We start from the raw sequence: 21394 nt of genomic DNA, 5'->3' as shown, positions 1-21394 counted from the left end.
AAGCCATAATGCTTTCCAAAAGTGTGGAGGGAGGCCCATGTTGCAGCCTTACAAATGTCCACCACAGGGACACCTCTAGCCAAAGCAGATGTAGAAGACTTTGCTCTAGTAGGATGAACTCTGAAACTTTAAGGCGGCTCCTCCTTGGCCAGGGTGTAACATATCTTGATACACAAGATGAACCACCTGGACAGCGTTCTTTTGCAGACGGCTTTGCCCGTCATCTTCCCCACCAAGCAAACGAAAAGCTGGTCGTCCAACCTCGAGAACCTGGTCCTGTCCAGGTAGAAGCTGACCGCCCTCTGAGGGTCCAGGCGGTGAAGTCTCTCCTCCTCCTTGGAAGGGGGAGGATAGAAGGTAGGCAATGTGATACACTGTAACAGGTGCAAAGGAGAAATCGCCTTAGGCAGGAAAGCAGCCCTGGTCCTAAGGACCATCTTGTCTGCATGAATAGTAGTAAAAGGAGGCTTAGAACTAAGAGCCTGCAGCTCACTTACCCTCCTGGCTGAGGTGATAGCCACCAGAAAAATAGTCTTAAAAGAAAGCAGCCTCAAAGGGCAACTATGAAGAGGCTCAAAAGGAGATCTCATCAGAAATGTAAGTACTAAATTTAAATTCTACTAAGGCATTATGAAGGCAGTGGGAGGAAACCTACTGGTGAGGCCCTTAATGAACCTCATGACAATGGGGGGCTTAAATAAAGACCGCTGGTCCAGCAAACAAAGGAAGGCCGACAAATAGCCCTTAACCGTCCCAACTGCACAACCTTGCTGGGCCAAGGAAACAGAAAAACCAAGTATATCTGATAAATGAGCCTTCAAAGGATCAATGGATCTCTCTCCACACCACTTCACAAACCTGGCCCATTTAGAAGAATATACAGATTTGGTGGAGTGTCTCCTGGGTGATAAAATAACATCCACCACATCCAGTGGGCAAGAGAAAGAGCTCAGGTTGCCCTGTTCAATCTCCAGTCATGAAGTTGCAGGCTCTGGACGTGGGGGTGTATAACCTACCCCTGCGACTGCGAGAGGAGGTCTTCCCTGAGAGGGAGACAGAGCAGAGGGTGCGATGAGAGGTGAAGAAGGTCTGTGTACCACATCCTTCTTCGCCAATCCGGGGCGATCAATATAACTTGGGCCCGGTCTTAACAAATCTTCCTCAGAACCCAAGGAATCAAGAAGCCGAAAGCTTCAATCCAGTTGAAACGTGTCTACCAATGCTCCCCGCATCGGATACTGTAGACTGCAGAACGACAGGCAGCGCACGTTCTCGTGAGTGGAAAACAGGTGCACCTGAGGAGACAGCCATAACCTGAAGATGCGGCGAATCACTCCCGGCTGAAGCTTCCACTCATGGTCGGCTGAGTACTGCCGATGGAGACTGTCCGCACGCACGTTCAGTACCCCGGCCAGATGATTTGTAATTACGCAAATCTGGTGGTCCTGAACCCAGGGCCAGAACCGCAAAGCCTCTCTGCAGAGACGATACGACCCTACCCTCCCTGCTTGTTGATATACCACATCGCAGTAGTGTTGTCCGTTAGGACTTGAACTGACTAACTGTGAAGGGAGGGAAGGAAGGCCTTGAGAGCCAAACGTATTGCCCGCAATTCCAGAAGGTTGATGTGGAGCAACCTTTCCTCTGAAGACCAAAGACCCTTGACCTCCAGATCCCCCAGATTTGCTCCCCACCCTAGAGTGGAGGCATCTGTGATCACTGTGGCCACTGGTGGAGGAGGTTGAAAAGGCTTCCCTTGAGACAGGTTGTCTGAAACACTCCACAAAGACAGCTCCAATGCAGTGCCTCTGGAGATTCTGACCATCTCCTTGAGATCTCCATTGTGCTGATACCACTACCTGTGGGAGGCACCACTGGAGTGCCCTCATGTGCCAGTGTGCATGGTTGACCAACAGTATGCAGGAAGCGAACAGACATAGGACCTTCAGGACTGGAACAACCGCTCCATCGTGAAACAAAGAATCAATTCCTGAATGTCGAGAATCCTCTGCAGAGGAGGGAAAGCTCGACACACAGTAGTGTCCAGTACTACCCCTATGAACAGGCTGTGCTGAGAAGGTACCAGGTGTGATTTGGGTACATTTATTGAGAAACCTAAGTTGAACAACAGCCGTGTTGTTACTTGCAGATGATGCAACACTAACCCTGGCAACTTTGCTTTGAGCAGCTAGGGGAAAACAGGAACCCTGACCTTCTGAGATGAGCTGCTACTACTGCCATTACCTTCGTGAAGACCCGTGGTGCGGACGCTAGATCAAACGGAAGGACCGCCAAATGTTAGTGTTGAGATCCCACTGTAAAACGGAGATACTTCTTATGCGACTTCAGGATGGGAAGATGAAAATAAGCATCCTGCAAATCGATCGACACCATCCAGTCTTCCTGCTGCGGCGCCAGAAGAACCTGAGCTAGGGTCAACATCTTGAACTTTTCCTGCTTGAGGTAAAAGTTCAAGACCCTGAGGTCTAGGATCGGTCTCAAACTACCGTCCTTCTTGGGTATCAGGAAATACCAGGAGTAGCACCCCTCACCCCGTTCCTGCTCCAGAATCACCTCAATCGCACCTTTCTGTAATAAGGCAAGAACCTCCTGCTGCAGGAGCAGCAGATGGTCCTCCGAACACCTGTCCTGGCGAGGAGGCTAAGGATGTGGAAACTCTTGGAAAAGAAGGGCGTACCCATTTTCTACAAGATTTAAAACCCAACAATCTGAGGTAACAGATTTCAAATTATGTAGAAAATGGGACACCCGGCCCCCTACAGGACCAACATGCTCCAAGATGGGGGATCTAGAGCTGGGTTTCTGTGGTACCGGTGGCGGGGACAGGGGAGGAGGAGGACTGTTGTCAGGCGGCCCCCCCTCAGACGGCCTCTACCCTTTCCTCTGTACAACTTGTATAGGGTGTTCTGCTGCTGCTGACGGCCTCTAAAGGAAGCCGCCTTCCCAAAACCTAGAAACCTCCTGAATCCATAGCCCCTAAGCAGGGACTGCAGGCCCAAGGATCTTGCATTAGCCCTACTGCCCTTGAAGCGTTGCAGAGCAGAATCCGCCTTTGTACCAAAAAGCCTGGACCCATCGAAAGGCAGTTCAAGCAGAGTAGCCTGCACAGCTGGAGAAAACCCCGAAGACCTGAGTCAGGCATGCCTCCTGGTAACCATACAGGAGTCCATCACCCTGGCAACCGTGTCCATTCTATCTAGCCCTGACTGAATCACCTGACAGGCGGCCTGTGTATCTGCCTACACTTCCAGGAAGTGACCACGGTCATCCTCAGGCAGTTTAAGAGCCACCTCTTTAGCAGAGTCCATCAAGGCATGGATATACCTCCCCAACAAGCACGTGGCATTAGTCGATTTTAAGGCCATGCTCGCAGAGGAGAAAACCTTCTTGGCAGACTGCTCCAGTTTTTGTTGAGTTCCTATCCTGCTGAGTAGTGGTGGGGAAGGATCAAGCTGACAGCTTAGTAGAACATGAAGCCTGCACCACCAAGCTCTCCGGCAAAGGGTGGGCAGTAAGGAAAGCCGATCACCCAGAGCAGGCTTATATAATCTTGCCACTGTCCTTGATACAGCAGGGGCAGACAAAGGCTTCTGCCACACTTCCAAAATTGGCTCTGTCAAAGCCTCGTTGAAAGGCAGCAAAGGCTCAACAACAGAAGAAGGGGAATTAAACCTCAGTCAGTATATCTGATTTGACCTCAGCTGTGGGCAATTGTAGATTCAATAGGTCAGCAGCTTTCCTGATGTAGGAATGGTATGGAGAAGCATCCTGTGAAGGCAAGGCTTTCGGGGAAGAAAGCTCCCACTCCGGGGGAGTGTCCAAGCCACTGGCCTCCTGAAGGCCCTCAAAGTCATCCACGGAGTGGAGGATTTCCCCCTCTTCAGCCTGATCCTGCTGGTACTCCTCCTTCTCCAGCAGACTCTGGGCCTCCCTCCTGGAGCGCAACTTCGGGATCGGTCCAGGTGTTGAAGGAGGGCCCACAGAAGCGGGCAGCGGCACCGCTCAAAGCCGAAAAGGCGTTGGGAGTCTGTGGTATCAGCATCAAGAATCATGGTGCCAGGAGCTGCCATGGCAGAGCCATCGGCATGAAAGGCATGAAATTATAAGCAAGCGGACCCACGGAGCCAAACGGCGCACCGGTAGGGAAAGCTGCTTTGGCAAACATGCCAAACATCACATTTAAGAAATGTGACAAATCGGGCCTGGACCCGGAAAGGGTGGATAAGGATCCGGAACTGCCGGGTCTGTATGCGACTGAGGCCTGTGGCGGGCTGTGGCTGCGGCGCTGGGGACACAGGAGCCAGCACATGTGAATCTGCAGGAGAGAACTCCCAAGGCGCCGGCGAATCCCTGGGTGCTGACGAATCTCTCGGTGTCAGAAAATGGGCTGGAGTCACCTATGGAGAAGGTGAGGGCGATATGTCATTTTTAGAATGACGCTGCTGAACCGGAGAAGCCAACCCCGAAGCCTTGCTCTTCGAAGATCGCTCCCGAAACCCATGTCGGCGCTTCTTCGGAGGTCGACGACTTCGACTTGGACCTCTTGCAGCCCCTCTTCTCCTTTTTCACCCCGGCTATTAAAAGCTTTGCCTCTCGCTCCTTCAGCGCCTTCGGAATCATCCTACAATAGAACGAACATCCTTCGAAGTCGTTAGCCGACAACAGGCACCAAGGACAATCGTCTTGCAAGGCTTGAATCCTGACGTTTTCAGTGTAGCCATTGCACAGCTTCACCAAAGGAGAAAGAAGGAACAAACTAATACGAAGGCAATGGAGAGTCCCAGAAAAAACTGATACGCGTCAACGGTGTGGAAAAAAGGGAACTGACGTCAGAATGCCGACGAGGTCATCTTATGGCTCCGATGATGTTATACGGAGTCGAGAGCGGAGCTGTGCTATTGTGACGTCCTGGTCGACGTGGGAGAGCTAGGAAAATGTTTTCGTGGAATGCTGGCACAGGGGGTAATTCAAAAGGTGAGGAATCCACAGGCAGATGTGTCCATCAGAAAAAGCGCTACCAAAGGTAAGTAACTTGTTCTTGAGGCACTTAGAAGCAGTAAGCTCTTTTGGGGGTTATCTGGTTGCACTGGACCGGGGCAAAGTCAAATATTCAGGTCGACCATGATGGAACGCAGGCCGGGATCAAGAGCTACGCAGGCCCGGTAAACAGAGTACCTTGATCCTGGTCGCAACAGTTAAATGGAGAGGTCGGACCAGCATTGTGTCGATTACAGGCCCGCAGTCAAGGTGATGTGTCAATTTCCTTCATGCAGTGGTGGCGACGCTTCGAGTCTGGTGAGCGAAGTGCCGGGTCTGAAGATGATGCACCGGGTTAATCCATGCTGGAGGGGCGATGCGTCAATCTTCTCCACCCAGTTTCGAAGAAATGGTTCAAGGCATGATACAGTGGTTCTGAGTGCGATGCGCCGATTCTACTCCCGTAACAGGGTCAATGCGCCAGTTCTGCTACATGCAAACTACATTATTTTTTAGAAATTCATAACTCGACTTCTACTTATTGGATTTTGATCCTTTTGGCCTTGATTTCTTTATAAAAGTATCATCTATTTTTCTAATCCAGTTTGAGATCTCTTTACGGTGTTTGTAATGTGTATAACTGTGTGTGTTGCACAAATAATTTACAGATTGCCTCTTAAAATGAGACTGACTGCTCTGTGCCAAATTATCAGAAGGTGAGCACAGGATATGTATTTGTCTGTATTTATCTTACCCTGACTAGAGTGGTGTTCTCTACTTGGACATGATGCCTACTTCTGCCAAGTAAAGACTCCACTTCTAATATTAGTATATCATTTATTACTTGTCGGCTGAGATATGCCACTACCACCGCCATCACTTTTGTGAAGCCTCGAAATGCTGAAGTCAACCGAAAAACCAATACAAAAATTTGGTAAAGAGTAGAACCCACTCAAAAACTATAGTATTTCCTCTGTGCCTGAAGGATTGGAATATGAAAGTACATGTCCCGCAGAAGTAGTTACACCACCCAGTCTTTCCCTTCAAATGCCAGAGAAACCTGAGCTAAGGACAGCATCCTGAATTCCTGTTCAACACAGAGATAGGGGTCATTCAAGGGCCTGTTGTAAATCACAACAAACAAGCAAAATACCCCTTGGGCTCGATTGGGCAGAAAGTTTTTTACGGGTATATCAAACCAGACCAGTCGGCAGTACTCTGTCCTTAAGTGTTAATGGAGTATACAAGTAAAAAGACCAAAAACAATGAGGGGCGGGGGGGGAGATTAACTTGAGGATTACCTATTATATTAAAGCATTGTTTATATCACACATAACATTTTAACACAGACTCAAGATCAGACAAGACATTAAGGGCCTCATTACGATGTCGGTTGGAAAGGCTCTGAACAGCATTTGGATTTTCCTAACCTGTGTTGGAACCTATGTTTCCGACAGACTCGGAAACATTTCCGACTGATCGATTACGATGGAAAGGTAACAGTTTGGTCTGTCTGACTCAGTTCCGACCGGCATTCGGAGACTCAGAGTCGGTCGGAGATGATCCTACAGGTCTATGGACCGTGTTGCCGACCGACGTATTACGATATCGGATTAGGACAACCTTTTCGAATCGGTCTGTCTGACACGAAATTGCTGTCGGAAACTGACTTTGGGGGCCCCTAGCAGGCCCCCCTTCACCCGGAGGCCTCTGGTCGGGGCCCGTGAGGGTACCCACGGGACCCCTCTTTACAACCAGTGTAGCAGGCACCATGGGGTGCCCGCCTCAGGGTGCAAGTTTTTCCGCAACCACCCTTTTTTTCAATGGTAGCCTGTGTTGTCGGTCGGAACAATTGCTCGCATTGAAGTTAATGGGAGTCCGACCGAGCGGTGTTCAGAAACATCATAATTGGTCGGTCGGACTCCCCGAACCCGAGTCGGCCGGAAACGATTCCGACAAGAAGCCAGTCGGAATGCTTTCCGACCGACATCATAATGAGGCCCTAAGATGTATGACAGGCCTAAACAGTGTTCCCTAAAGAACAGTCCAGGGGGGAGCACAGATTTGTTGTTTTTTCAGGAGTGGCCTCTTTGTAGCTGGAGTCAATGTTTTAGTCCAGTTTAACACTTTTCCAGGGCCATCAGCAAGACAAAATATGGTGTGGTCCACAAAATATCAAGTAACCTATGCTTGCCCCGCTGCACAATAGAAAAGCTGAAAATATCAAATTTAGGTGGCAGTCATCAACATCAGCATATATGTATATAGGCATACAATACCGCCCAAGGAGGCGAGTGCTGATTTTTAACGCCTCATCAGAGGTAGTAAGCGCTATATAAAATACAATTATTTAGAAGCACCAATGTACTCATATTAACTTTCTATGTCAAGATACTTCTTATATACATAGGTCGAGAAAGTTTCAAAGGAAACAGTAAAATACATCATGCCCCCTTAATTTCATGGTGCCCAAACATTTTATAATTGTCCACCTTTGTCTACTCCAGAAATTATGAGGCACATTTCTGCCGACTCTAATCACCACAGTATGCACACTTTCTTTTCTACATTTTTACATTGTCCAGCTTTTAACTATGTACATTTAGAAAATTAGAAATACTGACCACAGGCACCGGATCGTAAAGAATCTTAGGATATGATTCTCCTAGTTTTTTGGTTTTCCTATCCCACCGTGCACCATCCAGAAACAATCCTCGGACATAGACACCTATAATAAATTAAATGCATTTATTTTCAATAACAGATGGGATGTAATTTGTTTTACTTAATGTTAACACTCATAACGAAATATTCCTGAAATTAAACTGTTTCTTAAATTAAAATTTTTATTGGAGAAAAATCGATCAGTTGCATTGCGAAAAAAAATTGCATATTAAAAAAGGATCACAAAGATACAAAGTACATATCATTTTTAAATACAATAACATATTAGAGTGTATCGTTTAAAAATGTCTGTGTCCCATTATTCCTTATCACATAACACAATTCCAGACAATCAACATGCCTCATTTCAATAAACTGGGGGCCTTGCGAGATTATCAGCCTTGCATAATCAATGGCCAAGCCTCCAGGACTGATATAAAAATCAGCTGCCATGTACTTATTGCAATGTTTATCACGTCTGAGCTAACCCAAATAATGGTGTTTTTGAAAATAAATCCAGTTTTATACCCCAAATCTGATATGTTCCCAAATTGGGTCATAACCAAAACATATGATTCCAGTTCCTCATACTGTTGACCAGGCAGAGAGAACATTTATGAGAAATATTCGAATTAAATTATTTTGTGGAGAATAGTACAAATGCAACATGCTGTTATAATGCACCTGCTGCAAGTTAATCCTCTGCAAACATATATGTGCTTCCCATTAAGTCTATACCATTCTATAAAACTTGGAGCCATATTTATAAAAAAGTGGCGCAGCGCAGTAAGTCACCTTGCTGCACTGTGTCACTGGGAAAGGGCAGGAATGTGCTGTATTTAAGGCAATACGGCACATTCCTGTCCTTTCTCCTGCACTGGAGCACAATATGCTGCCTAACACCAATGCAGGCACCCTTGCACCATGGGCGCATGCAGGAATGTTTTTGTGCAGGAAGGCACACCTTCCTGCACAAAAACAATCTTGAGAGGCTTTTTCCTCTTAGAATAAATAAACATATTTCTCCTCGCTACGCCTCTCTTGGGGAGGCGTATCTTTTTGGCGCATTCCCAGGTTTATCTGTTCTTTTAAATCTGGGAATGCATCAAAATCCATGATGCTGCGTGGAAACACCCACACAACACTAATGGAAACGCCATGTGATTTGCGCTGTGTTACAGTACTCGAGATGTATGAAGCCACGGAAGGTGGCCTTGCATGGCTTAATAAATTTAATTTTTCATTTGCGTCACTCTTGCTCTACGTTGCGTAGTGCAAGAGCTACGCAAAGGTGAGGAGTTGGCCTAACGGCTAGGGTGCTCGATCATGGACCTGGGCAACTGGGTTCGAGTCTCGGTAATGACGCCGAACATCCTGTGATTCTGGGCAAATCACTTAATCTCCCCGTCCCTAACAAAAAATTAATGTGTGTCCTCATGTAATGTAACTGGTGCTATGTAAAGCGCTCTGATACCCGATTGGATTCGGGTCAAGATTGCGCTATATAAAACATAAAACTCGGCAAAAAAACATAAAAAATATGCCCCTTAGTGTAATTTCTATCTCTGTTGACCATTTGTGTAACAGTTGTTAGAAGCTCCATTGTATAATTCAATAACTACTAATCCCATTGATTCATCAGTGGGGGCTGTTTTCATGTCAATAGATTTTAGTTACAGTGGTGTGGATACTATTAATGATTACAGATTTACAGTGTTAATCCAATATAACAACTTTACATAGAAAGGATTTATAGAATCCTCACTAATGATTTCAGCGTTGTCGATATGATTTACAGAGATTACCAATAAGGGCATTCCTTGTACATACTTGGCTGTGAAAACCAGTTTTCTTGTTGCGTCTATAAATTACTTTCCTAGACAAAAGATATTGACAGCCATGAAACAGTTGGATTCAGAGAAGTCATTTGACCCGGTCATCTAAGAGTTTTTTAATGCAATCCGAACAAGAATGAATTTTCATTTCCTGATGACCAAGTTATTGGCTTCTTTTTTATTAAGGGAGTAAGTGTAAAAAAATAGTAACGCAATAGCCTCTGCAGGTCTATCTGCAGTCCCCTAATATATTGCTCTGTGTTAGAGCATATTTCTATTTATATACTCTCATTTAACCTTTCAATTTCTCCAAATCAAGTTTACGGCAAGCATTAATCTTTTTCGGTCTGGCCCAGAAACAGCTTTAGCGGTTTCACCAGACCTCTATTTTCAGACAAATCAATGAATACAAAATACATAAGTGTATATCTGTATAGAGGGGCTTTCGGTCAGTGGTCTTCTCCAATGATCTGTACGGTATTCAGACAAAATATTGACATTTTAATATCGACCTACATAAATATCGAGTTGCAAATATCGTAATACAGAAATATCATCAGCAAGAATATCGTTGACAAGAATATCGATTTTAAGGTAAGTAATGAACAAGTTACTTACCTTTGGTAACAATATATCTGTAAGAAACATTAGTTAGTTAGATTCCTCACCTTAGAATATCCCTAGGTGTCAGGCTGGATCCGGAAAGATTTTTTGTCAGCAATACCCTTGCGCGTTGCTAGGCGTCGTCTGCGGCTCCGCGTCCGTCGTCAGCGTCGTGATTGCCGGGATGACGTCATCGGAGTACTTAGACGCCGCCCTTGCGCGCTGACGTCAGTTCTTGTACATAGCTTTCTGCTCCAGGAACGCAGAGCCATGCAAGAGACCGACACTGGTGCCAAAAATCTAGGGCCCTGAAAGGGATGACCTCAACCCTAGATATCGGTTCGCAGAACGGGGAGGATGGGTGGGGCGGTGAGGAATCTAACTAACTAATGTTTCTTACAGATATGTCTTTACCAAAGGTAAGTAACTTGTTCATCTGAAAGAAACACGTTAGTTAGATTCCTCACCTTAGAATAGATACCCCAGCAATACCAACCCCGGTGGTGGGTCTGCGAACCAAGATCACACCAGAAAGTCCTGGACAACAGAACGGCCAAAGAAACCATCACTCCGGGCTTGGCTGTCCAGGCAATAGTGTTTGGCAAACGTGTGCAGCGAGGCCCAAGTTGCTGCCTGGCAAATGTCCTGCAAGGGACTCCCTGGCCCAGGGCAGTGGTCGCCGCTGTGGCCCGAGTGGAATGGGCCCTCAGCCCTACAGGAGGTTCCTTTTTAGCTAAGGAATAACAGGCCTTGATACACAAAACGACTCACCGAGAGATGGTTCGCTTGTGCACCGCCTGCCTCTTCTTAGTGCCCACGTAGCCAACAAAGAGTTGGTCGTCCACCCGGAACTGTTTGGTTCGGTCCAGATAAAAGGACAGCGCCCGTTTTGCGTCCAGACGGTGGAGCCCCTCCTCCTCTTTCGAGGGATGCGGAGGCGGAAAGAAGGTGGGCAGTGTAACAGACTGGCCGATGTGAAAGGCAGTTACCACCTTAGGGAGAAAAGAAGGACGAGTCCTGAGAACAACTTTGTCCGAATGGACGGAAAGGAGGCTTAGAAGAGAGAGCCTGGAGCTCACTCACCCTTCTAGCAGAGGTGATGGCAACCAGGAAACCAGTCTTAACCCCTTCGGTGCCCGCCCCTTTCCCCGCCCTGTGCCGCCCGTTACATTAGCGGGCGGGGTTTGTGACGAGCTGGACTCGTCATGGGCACAGCGCCACCGCGGCCCATGACGAGTCCAGCTCGTCACGGGCACCGAAGAGGTTAAGAGTCAGAAGACGAAGGAGACAATTATGAAGTGGCTCAAAGGGAGCGCACATCAGATATGTCAATACTAGATTTAAATCCCACTGAGGCATTACGAAAGGGACAGGAGGAAACATGTGAGTAATGCCCTTAAAGAATCGAGAAACAACAGAGGATTTAAAAAGAGAAGGCTGATCAGGAAGCCGTAAGAACACAAAAATAGCCGAAAGGTATCCCCTAAGGGTGCCCAGAGCAGAACACAGCTGGGCCACGGAAAGAAGAAAGAGGAGAACCTCAGAAAGAGGGGCGGAAAGGGGATTCACAGCCTTTGCTGTGCACCATGCCACAAATTTGTTCCACCTGCTGACGTATACCGATTTTGTGGAGAGACGCCTGGCTGCCAGAATAACATTACAACCTTCAGGAGGCAAGTCAAATGGCATCAACTGCCGCCGCTCAATCTCCACACATGGAGGTGGAGGCTGGACAGGTTCGGGTGGAGGACCGTCCGCTGCTGCTGCGACAGAAGGTCCTCCTGAAGAGGCAGTCGGATTGGGGGATCGATCGATAGACTGAGTAGCTCGGGATACCAGTATCTTCGTGCCCAATCCGGAGCCACAAGGATGACTTGGGCCCGGTAGCGCCTGATCTTCTTCAGCACTCTGGGCAGAAGCGGTATAGGCGGAAAAGCGTACAACAGACCGCAACCCAACTCGCGACGAAAAGCGTCTCCGAGCGAGTGCCGCCTTGGAAACTCCAAAGCGCAGAACTGCTGACATTGCGCGTTCTCTTCGGTGGCGAATAGATCTAACCAAGGCTCTCCCCACGGCCGAAAGAGGCCTTGCGCCACGTCCGAGTTCAGACGCCATTCGTGATCTATCATGCACCGGCGGCTGAGTTCGTCCGCCCTGGCGTTCAGAGAGCCTGCCAGGTGTTGAACCACCAGGGTGATGCCCTGATGTTCCAGCCATGTCCAGAGGCGCAGAGCCTCCTGACAAAGGGTCCACGACCCCACCCCGCCCTGTTTGTTGCAATACCACATGGCGGTGGTGTTGACCGTGAACACCTGCACTACACTTCCCCGAACAGAGGGAAGGAATGCCTTCAGTGCAAGCCGGATCACCCGCAGCTCCAATAGGTTGATATGGAGCCGGGACTCCGCCGGAGACCAGAGGCCTCTGATCTCCGCCTCTCCCATGTGGCCCCCCCAACCCAGGATGGACGCATCCGTCACTACCGTGTGCTCCGGTTGGGGAAGGGAGAGGGATCTGCCACTGACCCAATCGCAGTCCGTAAGCCACCACTGCAACTGTCTTGCAGTGCCCTCCGAGATCAAGACATGGTCGGACAGGTTGCCCCGATGCAGGGCCCACTGAAACTTCAGGTCCCACTGCAGAGCCCACATCCGCCACCCGGCGTGATGTACCAGCAGGATGCAGGAGGCCATCAGACCCAGAAGCCGCAGCACCAACCTGACCGAAACCCGGGATAGAGGCCGAAAGATTGGAATCAGAGCCTGAATATCCCGGACCCGCTGCTCTGGAGGATAGACCCGGAACTGCGCCGAGTCCAGAACCGCTTCGATGTAGAGGAGCTGCTGGGAGGGACTCAGATGCGACTTCGGCACATTGATGGAGAACCCCAGCAAATGCAGGAGGTCGGACGTAGTCTGGAGGTGAGAGACGACTGCCTGGGGCGAGCCCGCCTTCAACAACCAGTCGTCGAGATAGTGGAAGACTGGAACCCCTAATCTGCGCAGGTGAGCTGCGACCACCGCCATCACTTTCGTGAACACCCGAGGGGCACTGGTGAGGCTGAAGGGGAGCACGGTAAACTGAAAGTGCTCGTGGCCTACCGTGAAACGCAGGTAACGCCGGTGGGCCGGCAGGACGGGGATGTGGAAATAAGCATCCTGCAAGTCCAACGCTACCATCCAGTCTCCAGGGTCTAGGGCAGCCAGAACCTGAGCTAAGGTGAGCATCTTGAACTTCTCTTTCCAGAGGAAGGCGTTGACGCTCCTGAGGTCCAAGATAGGGCGTAGGCCCCCTTTGCCCTTCTTGGGAACCAGAAAGTAGTGGGAGTAACAACCCCGACCTACTTCAGGGCCAGGAATGCGCTCGATGGCCCTGCCACATCCCCTTATAGCCAAAATCCTTAATTACAAGAACAAAGATACAATCATGCGTAAGACACACTGCCTGGGGGGAACTGGTCTCGGGCTCCCAGTGCATAATGATTTTCCCAGACTTGACCCACCAAGTGCAGTAACAACAGATATCTTTCGACAAGGTCAAACAGAAGTTTAGAACGCTCAGAGGTCAATATATGCTCCAGTATCCAGCTAAACACAAAGTACTCTAAGGTTCAAATCTCTCTTCTTTGATACTCTGGAGGCTACCTGGGACTGGGGGACAGAGCAACATCAACTGTGGAGCAATCAGACTCTTATATGGCGCTCCACAGACGAACATACTGGCCCGGGAAAAATAGACAACCGAAGGGGCTGCTGGACATCTCGCAGACAACGCATGTGGTTCAGGACATATGTGTCCTTGGACTCAGAAAAAGTATCCCCTGATTAAACACTCAGTCCGGCCACCAATACAACTAAAGAGAAAGCATCACCTCTTCCGGACATTTGACTCAATGGCTCCACGGGCCGAAGGCAGAAGACTGATACCACAAAAAATTTCCTGTCAGCATCATTGTATCCTTTATTATGCTGCTACCGTGCAGATAAAGCTGGGGGACTCACTTGAAATTACACCTAGTGCGATGGGGGCAAGGCGGGGGGAACAGATGCTTCTCGGAGGAAGTATGGTATGGGGAGTAGTTGGGAAAAGGGAAATACTCATGTTAGCCCATATAGACTCCATTTTCTTTCAGTTATTAGAGTTTGCATGGTTTGCACAATAAGACAATCACTTGGTGGGGTGCCCCAGCATTTCAACACCCCACACTGCTTACCTGCAATGGTCTTCTGGGCTCTTACTTACCACTTACATCCAGCACCCACCGTCATACTTGAATTCACACCTATGACATGGAACATTAACAGAATGAAGCTCACCGCAGTCCTACGCTTTGCAAAGCGAAACGCTCTGGCAGTCCTAATGCTTCAGGAAACCCATGTACTGGGGAATAGCTGCAGACTTCTAGCTCGATATGGGCATGATAGTGTATATCACTCCGGTCACACAAGAGGCCCCAGAGGTGGCAATCCTTGTTTACAAGACTTTTCCTCTGGCTGTCTCCCAGGTGAAACATGACTCATTAGGCAGATACATAGTGGTGGAGGGATCCATTTATGGTTGCCCTGCCCATGACCTTGGCTTATATGTCCGTCCTTTCCTCCACACACTCGCACTGAAGAAACTTCAGGATGTAATACTGGGGCTATCCCAGGGAGTTACCCTCATGTGGGGAGACTTTAATGACATTGTGAATCCAGAGGTAGATTCTGCAAGTCCCAGGGGCCAAAATAGCAGTCATAGAGGGAAACTTAAGGGAAGATCTGGACTGAGGGTTTGGAACTTTGCGATGCATGGAGGGTGTGGAACGCCCGCAATATAGTCATCTGTCAGCTGCACACAAGTTACTGTCCTGCATCTATCTCTTCCTGTGACTCACATGGTCTGCACATCGGGTTCCCACATACTATCCCAAGCCATATCTGACCATGCACATGTCACACTCCGAATGGCCTTTCCGGGAGGGGGAACCCACCCAATGTGGCGGACTAGTGCTTTGCACCTTACAGATGCCGCCTTCATGTTGTTCCTCACCTAAGAGATCAGACATTACCTGGAGACCAACAGGGAATCAGTCACCGCCCACTGCACCATATGGACTGCCGGTAAGGACACTCTACAAGCATTGGCGTCACTAGGGTTGGTGTCACCCGGTGCGGGTAACTCATGGTGTCACTCCATTCCCAACTTACCGCATGGACCTCCTCCGCCTGAGTCCGCCAGTGGACACAGTTGGCAAATAACGGGACCATACAGAATCCTTAGTAACGTTTGTAAATGTAGGTCCTATATTTACAAAATGTGCCTGTTAAAAACAGTGTGACAATGATTCGTTAATCAGGTTGTACAGTGGGCTACCTGCTAGTCAAAAGTTCATTGGAATTTATAATATCATAGGTATGGTACTTTTTACTGGTGTGGTGTTCCCACTATCCAGCAACACGATATATCCGTGGTCGAAGTGAGGGAAAAAAAGTAGGGGAACTGTGGGCGGAGAATCAGAGGGCGGGAATAACCCAAGGATTGGATCAGTGGGCAGAGCCAGAGGCGTGGCCAGAATGCGCAAACATCCCAATTTCTTGTATTTGTTTGGTTTCACTGCCCAGTTTTATTAACCAATGGATACACATGATTATTTAAGGTTATAATGAGTTATTGACAGTAAAATGTGTTCAGAAAGTGGGATATGCTTCTAATCACAGAATGTCCCCAAATACGATAAAATGTGGAAGCACAAGCCATTTGTCTCCGAGCCATGGAGTTTCTGTCATCAGCACTTCTCCCTTTTCCAAAACAGCAGTTCAAACATGAATGGCTAAAAATCCTAGTTTGCAAATGTTTTCTAAATAATAATGGCTCTGCCATATTTGCCTCATAATGCAAGATCTGCAGCATGATCTGACCATTTAAACTAATAAATTGTTTGTAGCTCAAACCTATCAAAAGTTAATAAAAAATGTGACTTGTGTTGCTGCGCAGTAGATGACAGTTAATAGCTCACTATTCTATGTTAGGATTTTAACTTATAAACTGCAAGTAACAAAAGGATCTCTCTGACAAAAGCAGTAGCCCACTGGCCTATTTACATTATGTGCACTTTGTGATCTGCATGGTACATGTTCTTTGCAGCAGGTACATTAACCCTCTGAGCTACCTTTCCATGAGTCAAATCTTCCATTAGACAAAATTCCGATCTCTCTCTAGGAAGAACATTAATCACCAGAGTCATCATGACATTTTTATTGTTACCGAAACTTACTGGAGGCCAGGAAGGAGGCAGCAAGCGCTTTTAGAACCATAATATACTTGCAAAAATGATGCCTCCACCTAAAGTGAGCACCTGGTGCGGTCACACCGGTTGCACCGCCCTAGAGCTGGCCCTTCTCAAGGGTCCTGTGATCTCAGTGACAGGGTCACTGTTCTAGGGTGTACTGCTTCATAGGCCTGCCCGCAAGACTGGAGGTGAACTTCAGTATGAATAGTGGTGGACAAGCCTTGAAGGTTAACCTACACTTGTCATGCTAGGGTCCACCTGCTGGTGCTACGACACCGGGGCTTCTAATGTCTTGCGAAGCCTTCTAAGGTCTAGCATGAGATAGTGCTCTCTCAGGAGAGTGGTCTGGCGGACTGGTTATTAAGGCTGAACCTGGTTCCCCAGTTCCAAATTCAGCAGCTCTGGCCATAGTGCCACATCCTCTCCCCCACTGAACACCATACTGCCCCACTGAGAAAAACTCAGACTGCCTTCAACTACAACCCAATTGTTGCCAGCTATAAACACCTGGATGCGGCTCAATTTAAATTCCGCACTGGGCAAGAGCAATATGTGGCCTACAAAAAAAAGTGACAGCATCCTGGAAAAAGCAAACAATCATAGGGAATGCAACATTTTGCAAACCATGTGAAATGTAAGCAGGAACAACATGGTTACCTTAACACTTTTACACTCACTGTTCTGAAATCAGTGAGTGCTTTTGCCTGAAAAGTTAAGGACATGACAACAGGGCCCTGAATGGACCCATTTCAATGGCCATTGCTTATATCCTTACAAAACGTAAGCAGTATGGTAAAAAAAAGACAACAATCCTAGATACAGAGCAGCAGTACAAATTTTGTTTTTCAATCCTCACATTGCAGTACCTCCAGGATTGGTGCACTAGTTCCAAGCCCAGGGAAAACAAAGCCAAGACAACAAAAATAGCGCTTCACTGGCAAACTCTGTAAAGGTGGCACTAATGTGTTTGGGTGTGAATAAAATCAATCTGGACAGTTTGCTACCACTCTGTCTTACTTTATTTAGTTATTTATTTTTCATATTTTTAAACTTTTATTCCAGATGCTGAATTTTGGAATTAAATGTCAGAAAAATACGACATTGATTTCCAGCAAAAGTGATTTTCTTTTTTGGATCCATTTCACAGGGAAGCAAATAAAAGAAAGGAGAGGAGACAGTGCCCACTGCGCACAGGCACCTCCTCCTCCTAAAAGGTTAGGTTGCTCTGCGCACACCGGCCCTGTTGGTGTCACCCCATATGAGGGTGCCACCCGGTGCGGTCTGCACCCCCCGCACCCCCATAGTGACGCCGCTGTCTACAAGGTATAGCCAGATTCTGTCTGCGTGGCAAGGAAATGGACAAGCATCAACAAATAACTGACTTAGAGACTGACATTCTGAATCTTGAGTGCACTAGTTGGGGCTAACCCACTGAGCAAACGCAAAGCTGCTTTGTTGCTGCCCGATCGTCTCTTAGACAGCTGTCCCTTGATGAGGCCGGTCACTGCTCGATTGTGGAGATGCAGAGAATGTATGAATGAGGCGATGAATCCTGTAAACTACTGTACTGGCTGGTGACAAAAGACAGCCTCATATATAGTTCCATTCCTAACAGACACCTATGAGAGTGGAGGGATAGTCAAGGTCATAAACATAGCAGCAACCTTCACTGCATATTACCGCCTACTTATACGGCATATGCCCGTCCCCCGCGGGAAACCTCCATGCCATTAATTACAGATCTCCCTCTGCCTTGTTTGCACTCAAGAGGCAGTAAAGCTATTCAGCAAGCCCTCCAACCAGATAGATTACGGCTTGCTCTCCAGAGCCTGAATGCCCAGACGGGTACCCAGTAGAGTATTACTGATGGTTTAATGAACTTAAGATCTATGTCAAAGTGGGGGGGGCGTGGCTTCACTGCATCGCAAAATGGCCGCATAGAGTGCGAGCTCTGCCAGGCGAGTACACAATCCTCGAACAAACACACGTTTCAGAAGCCAATCCAGAGACCGCTGTGCATGCAGGTATCGAGCTGAAGACGCAGGCGGCCGTCGCGGCCTAGTGAGGCCTATCAATTCGGAGCCATCCTACTCCTGCGGGGTGCGGCTGCCGCCCCTCGCGTGAGGCATCCACAGGCCACACAACAAACAAAGAAGACACACGCACACTCTCCGCTGGTGCACTGGGCCTCCCTTCCCACCTGACGGGCACATCCAAGGGGAGATGCCTCGGGGCACGATGGCGGGTCCTGGATGCAGACTGCCCGGTTCTGGCTGCTGGGGCAGGGAGGCCTGTGCGAGCGTTGGGACTGGGCGGTCCACTGAGCTTCTCCATCAGCACTCAGCGCACGCCGAACGGCGCCGGAGGCGGAGACGTGCCCGGAATGCCACACAGCTCACCGCAAGAATACGAATGCGATCATCCCGCCCGACTGAGTGGAGGTGAGTGCCCGCAAGGGGGCTTGCGAGAGTGGGGCAGGCCCGCGACGTGGCCTGGAGTCCCTGGCACGCCGCAGTCCAAGAGGCGGTCCAGCACCTAGACCCAGCCGGGGCTGAGCCCGGAGGTCTGCCTGCCCGCTGGGTCTGAAAGAACTCGATGGCCTGGTGGGCTCGGCGGCAACTTCGGCAGACATGGACCCAGTGTGGCAAATGACCTAATCCAGGACAGCCAGACACATAGAAGGTATCAGTGCTTGCACGGGGAGGATGAACGAGACCGAGTGGGCCCCAGTGATACAACCACAGCAGGGAACCGGCAGCAGGCTGAGGAGAAGCCACCACGCCAGCGTTCCCAGCACAAAGAGCAGCACTAAGACCCCCGTCCTCCACAGGGCCCTTGAATACTAGGCCATACCACTCCACTCAACGAGAAAGCATCTGAGGCGCCTCTGGGGAGCCGAAGGCTCACACAGCTGCCAGGCAACAGGCAGTTAGGGAGCCACAGATATCGCGCAGCCAACCAAGCCACTTGAACACAGGTGAGGCGTTAGCACACACCAGACTCCCCTCCTTGTGCGCGCTCACCGCACTTCACTCGCCAACTATCATGGGCAAGCCCGAAAGAAGGCAATCCAAGCTCTCCTTCGAGTAGAAGCGCAGTGTCAGACAGATGAACCCAGAGCCAGAAAAAGGCACCGCTGCATGCCCTCCAGAAGAACTTGACAACCAGGACCTAGACATCAAAGAGATCCTGCTGGAGGTAAAGTCCAGTTTGAAAAACAGCGACGTCAAGTTAGACCTACTCACTGCGCGCCAAGACAAGGTGAAACACAGGGTCGACGCTCATGACTCCCAACTAGAAACGCGTGTGAGCGGAGCGTAGGACAGCCAGATCACCACATCTGAACATCTCTTATGGATAAGGTCCTGGACCTGATTGAGCAAAAAACATGAGGACCTTGAGGCCTGCTCGAGGAGAAACAACCTTCGGATTACCGGCCTACCGGAGTCAACAGCAATCTCACAAATCGAAGACTTCATAGAGATGATGCTGCGTGACCTCTTCGGACCTGAACTGTCCCCAGTCTTCATAGTTGAGGGGGCCCATAGAACCCTGGGCCTGCGACCAACCCCAGTGGCACCGCCTCGCCCAATAGTAGCACAGGTGTTAAACTATAAAGACCGCGACACAGTCCTCCATGCGGCAAGAGAGAGAGGCCAGTATCAGTATAAGGGCGACCATTTATCTTCTTTCCAGACTTCACAGTGGCGATGCAGCTGGCAAGACGTGATTTCCAGCCAGCAAAAAGACTCCTACAGCAGGCTAGCCTGAAATACGCAATGTTATACCCAGTCAAGTTAAGAGTAACTCAGGATGGGAAAACATACCACTTCACGGATCCAAAACTAGCCCTCAAATTCGACAAAAAGCAGATACAACCTAAGAATTTATGAGGGGCATCTTCTCAGGTCCTCTATGATGCACAACTGAGTGACAATGACTAAACAAAACCTGGTACTCCTTGAGTTCTGTACATGTAGTTGGAGACATGGTCCCGCTAATGGAGGGCTGGTAACTTTCATGCAGCTGACACTCACACTCTGTTTGGGTGTAAGCTGCACTCTCTGTTCGCAAACCTGTTGGGGGGGGGGGGTTAAAGATCTCCTATACAAGAGACACTCTAAACATAGCTTCTGTCCTCATAGTATTATGCTCGGCCACCAAGCCTTTATTGGCAGGCTAGTTCACACGGCGATTCCGCTACCCCCCAGGGATAAATCCCAGTTGTTTTCGACATGGGAGAGGGAGGTTCTTTCTCAACCTGGGGGGTTGGTGTGGGACGGGGGTGGTGAGCGTGGGAGGGGGGTTGCATTGTTCAACTGTTGGTTGTTTTAAAAATGTTGGCTATATGACATACACCTGCATCTCCTTTAATGTCCCAAGAACTCGAGGGAGCACGACTCGCGAAATCTCTTACACAGGGTAACACCCAGTTGTTAAAATGAACTATGACACTACAAGGCAAAAATGGGTAGTCTAGCCACAGTAAAGCTCATAACATGGAATGTTAGGGGTCTCAATGATAGTAGGAAAATTTGTCTGATACATGCTTACTCGCACAGGCACCAGATAGACATCTGTATGCTCCAAGAGACCCACCTAGTTAGCCGGGCTCTCCCGCCGCTACTCACAAAGGGTTGGGGTACCACTTAGCCACATACTCCAACTATGTAAGAGGCGTATGCATTCTCATTCAACGGAATCTGGCCTGGTCTACAAAACATTGCATTTGTGATAGCGATGGGCGATACCTCATCCTAACAGGCACACTCTACAATCACACAATCACCCTTGCCACAGTCTATGGCCCCAACGGAGACGACCTAGAATTCTTCACCAAGGTCTGGCACCTGATCTCAAACTAGAGTGCACAGACAACTTTATGGTGCAGAGATTTCAATGTTTCATTAATAGATTCCTTGGACAGGGAGGGTATTTCCCGGTGACCACACCCATAGGCCGCTTGGACTTTGACCAGAATCATCGAGGACAATCACCTCATGGACCTCTGGCAGGACACACA

At 48.8% G+C, this 21394-nt stretch overlaps 1 protein-coding gene across 1 annotated transcript in view; it reads right to left on the bottom strand.

The window, feature by feature from the left end:
* DNAH7 (dynein axonemal heavy chain 7) overlaps positions 1-21394 on the bottom strand; it is a 1967826-nt gene that overhangs the window by 78582 nt on the left and 1867850 nt on the right. The window contains exon 63 of the mRNA XM_085648764.1: positions 7623-7726. Coding sequence (XP_085504890.1) covers positions 7623-7726 — 104 coding nt within the window. The remainder of the gene's footprint in view (positions 1-7622; positions 7727-21394) is intronic.

The sequence above is a fragment of the Triturus cristatus genome, chromosome 3_2, assembly GCF_964204655.1.
Source record: "Triturus cristatus chromosome 3_2, aTriCri1.1, whole genome shotgun sequence".
In the NCBI taxonomy this organism is placed as follows: Eukaryota; Metazoa; Chordata; class Amphibia; order Caudata; family Salamandridae; genus Triturus; species Triturus cristatus.
This window is presented reverse-complemented; position numbering and strand designations above follow the sequence as displayed.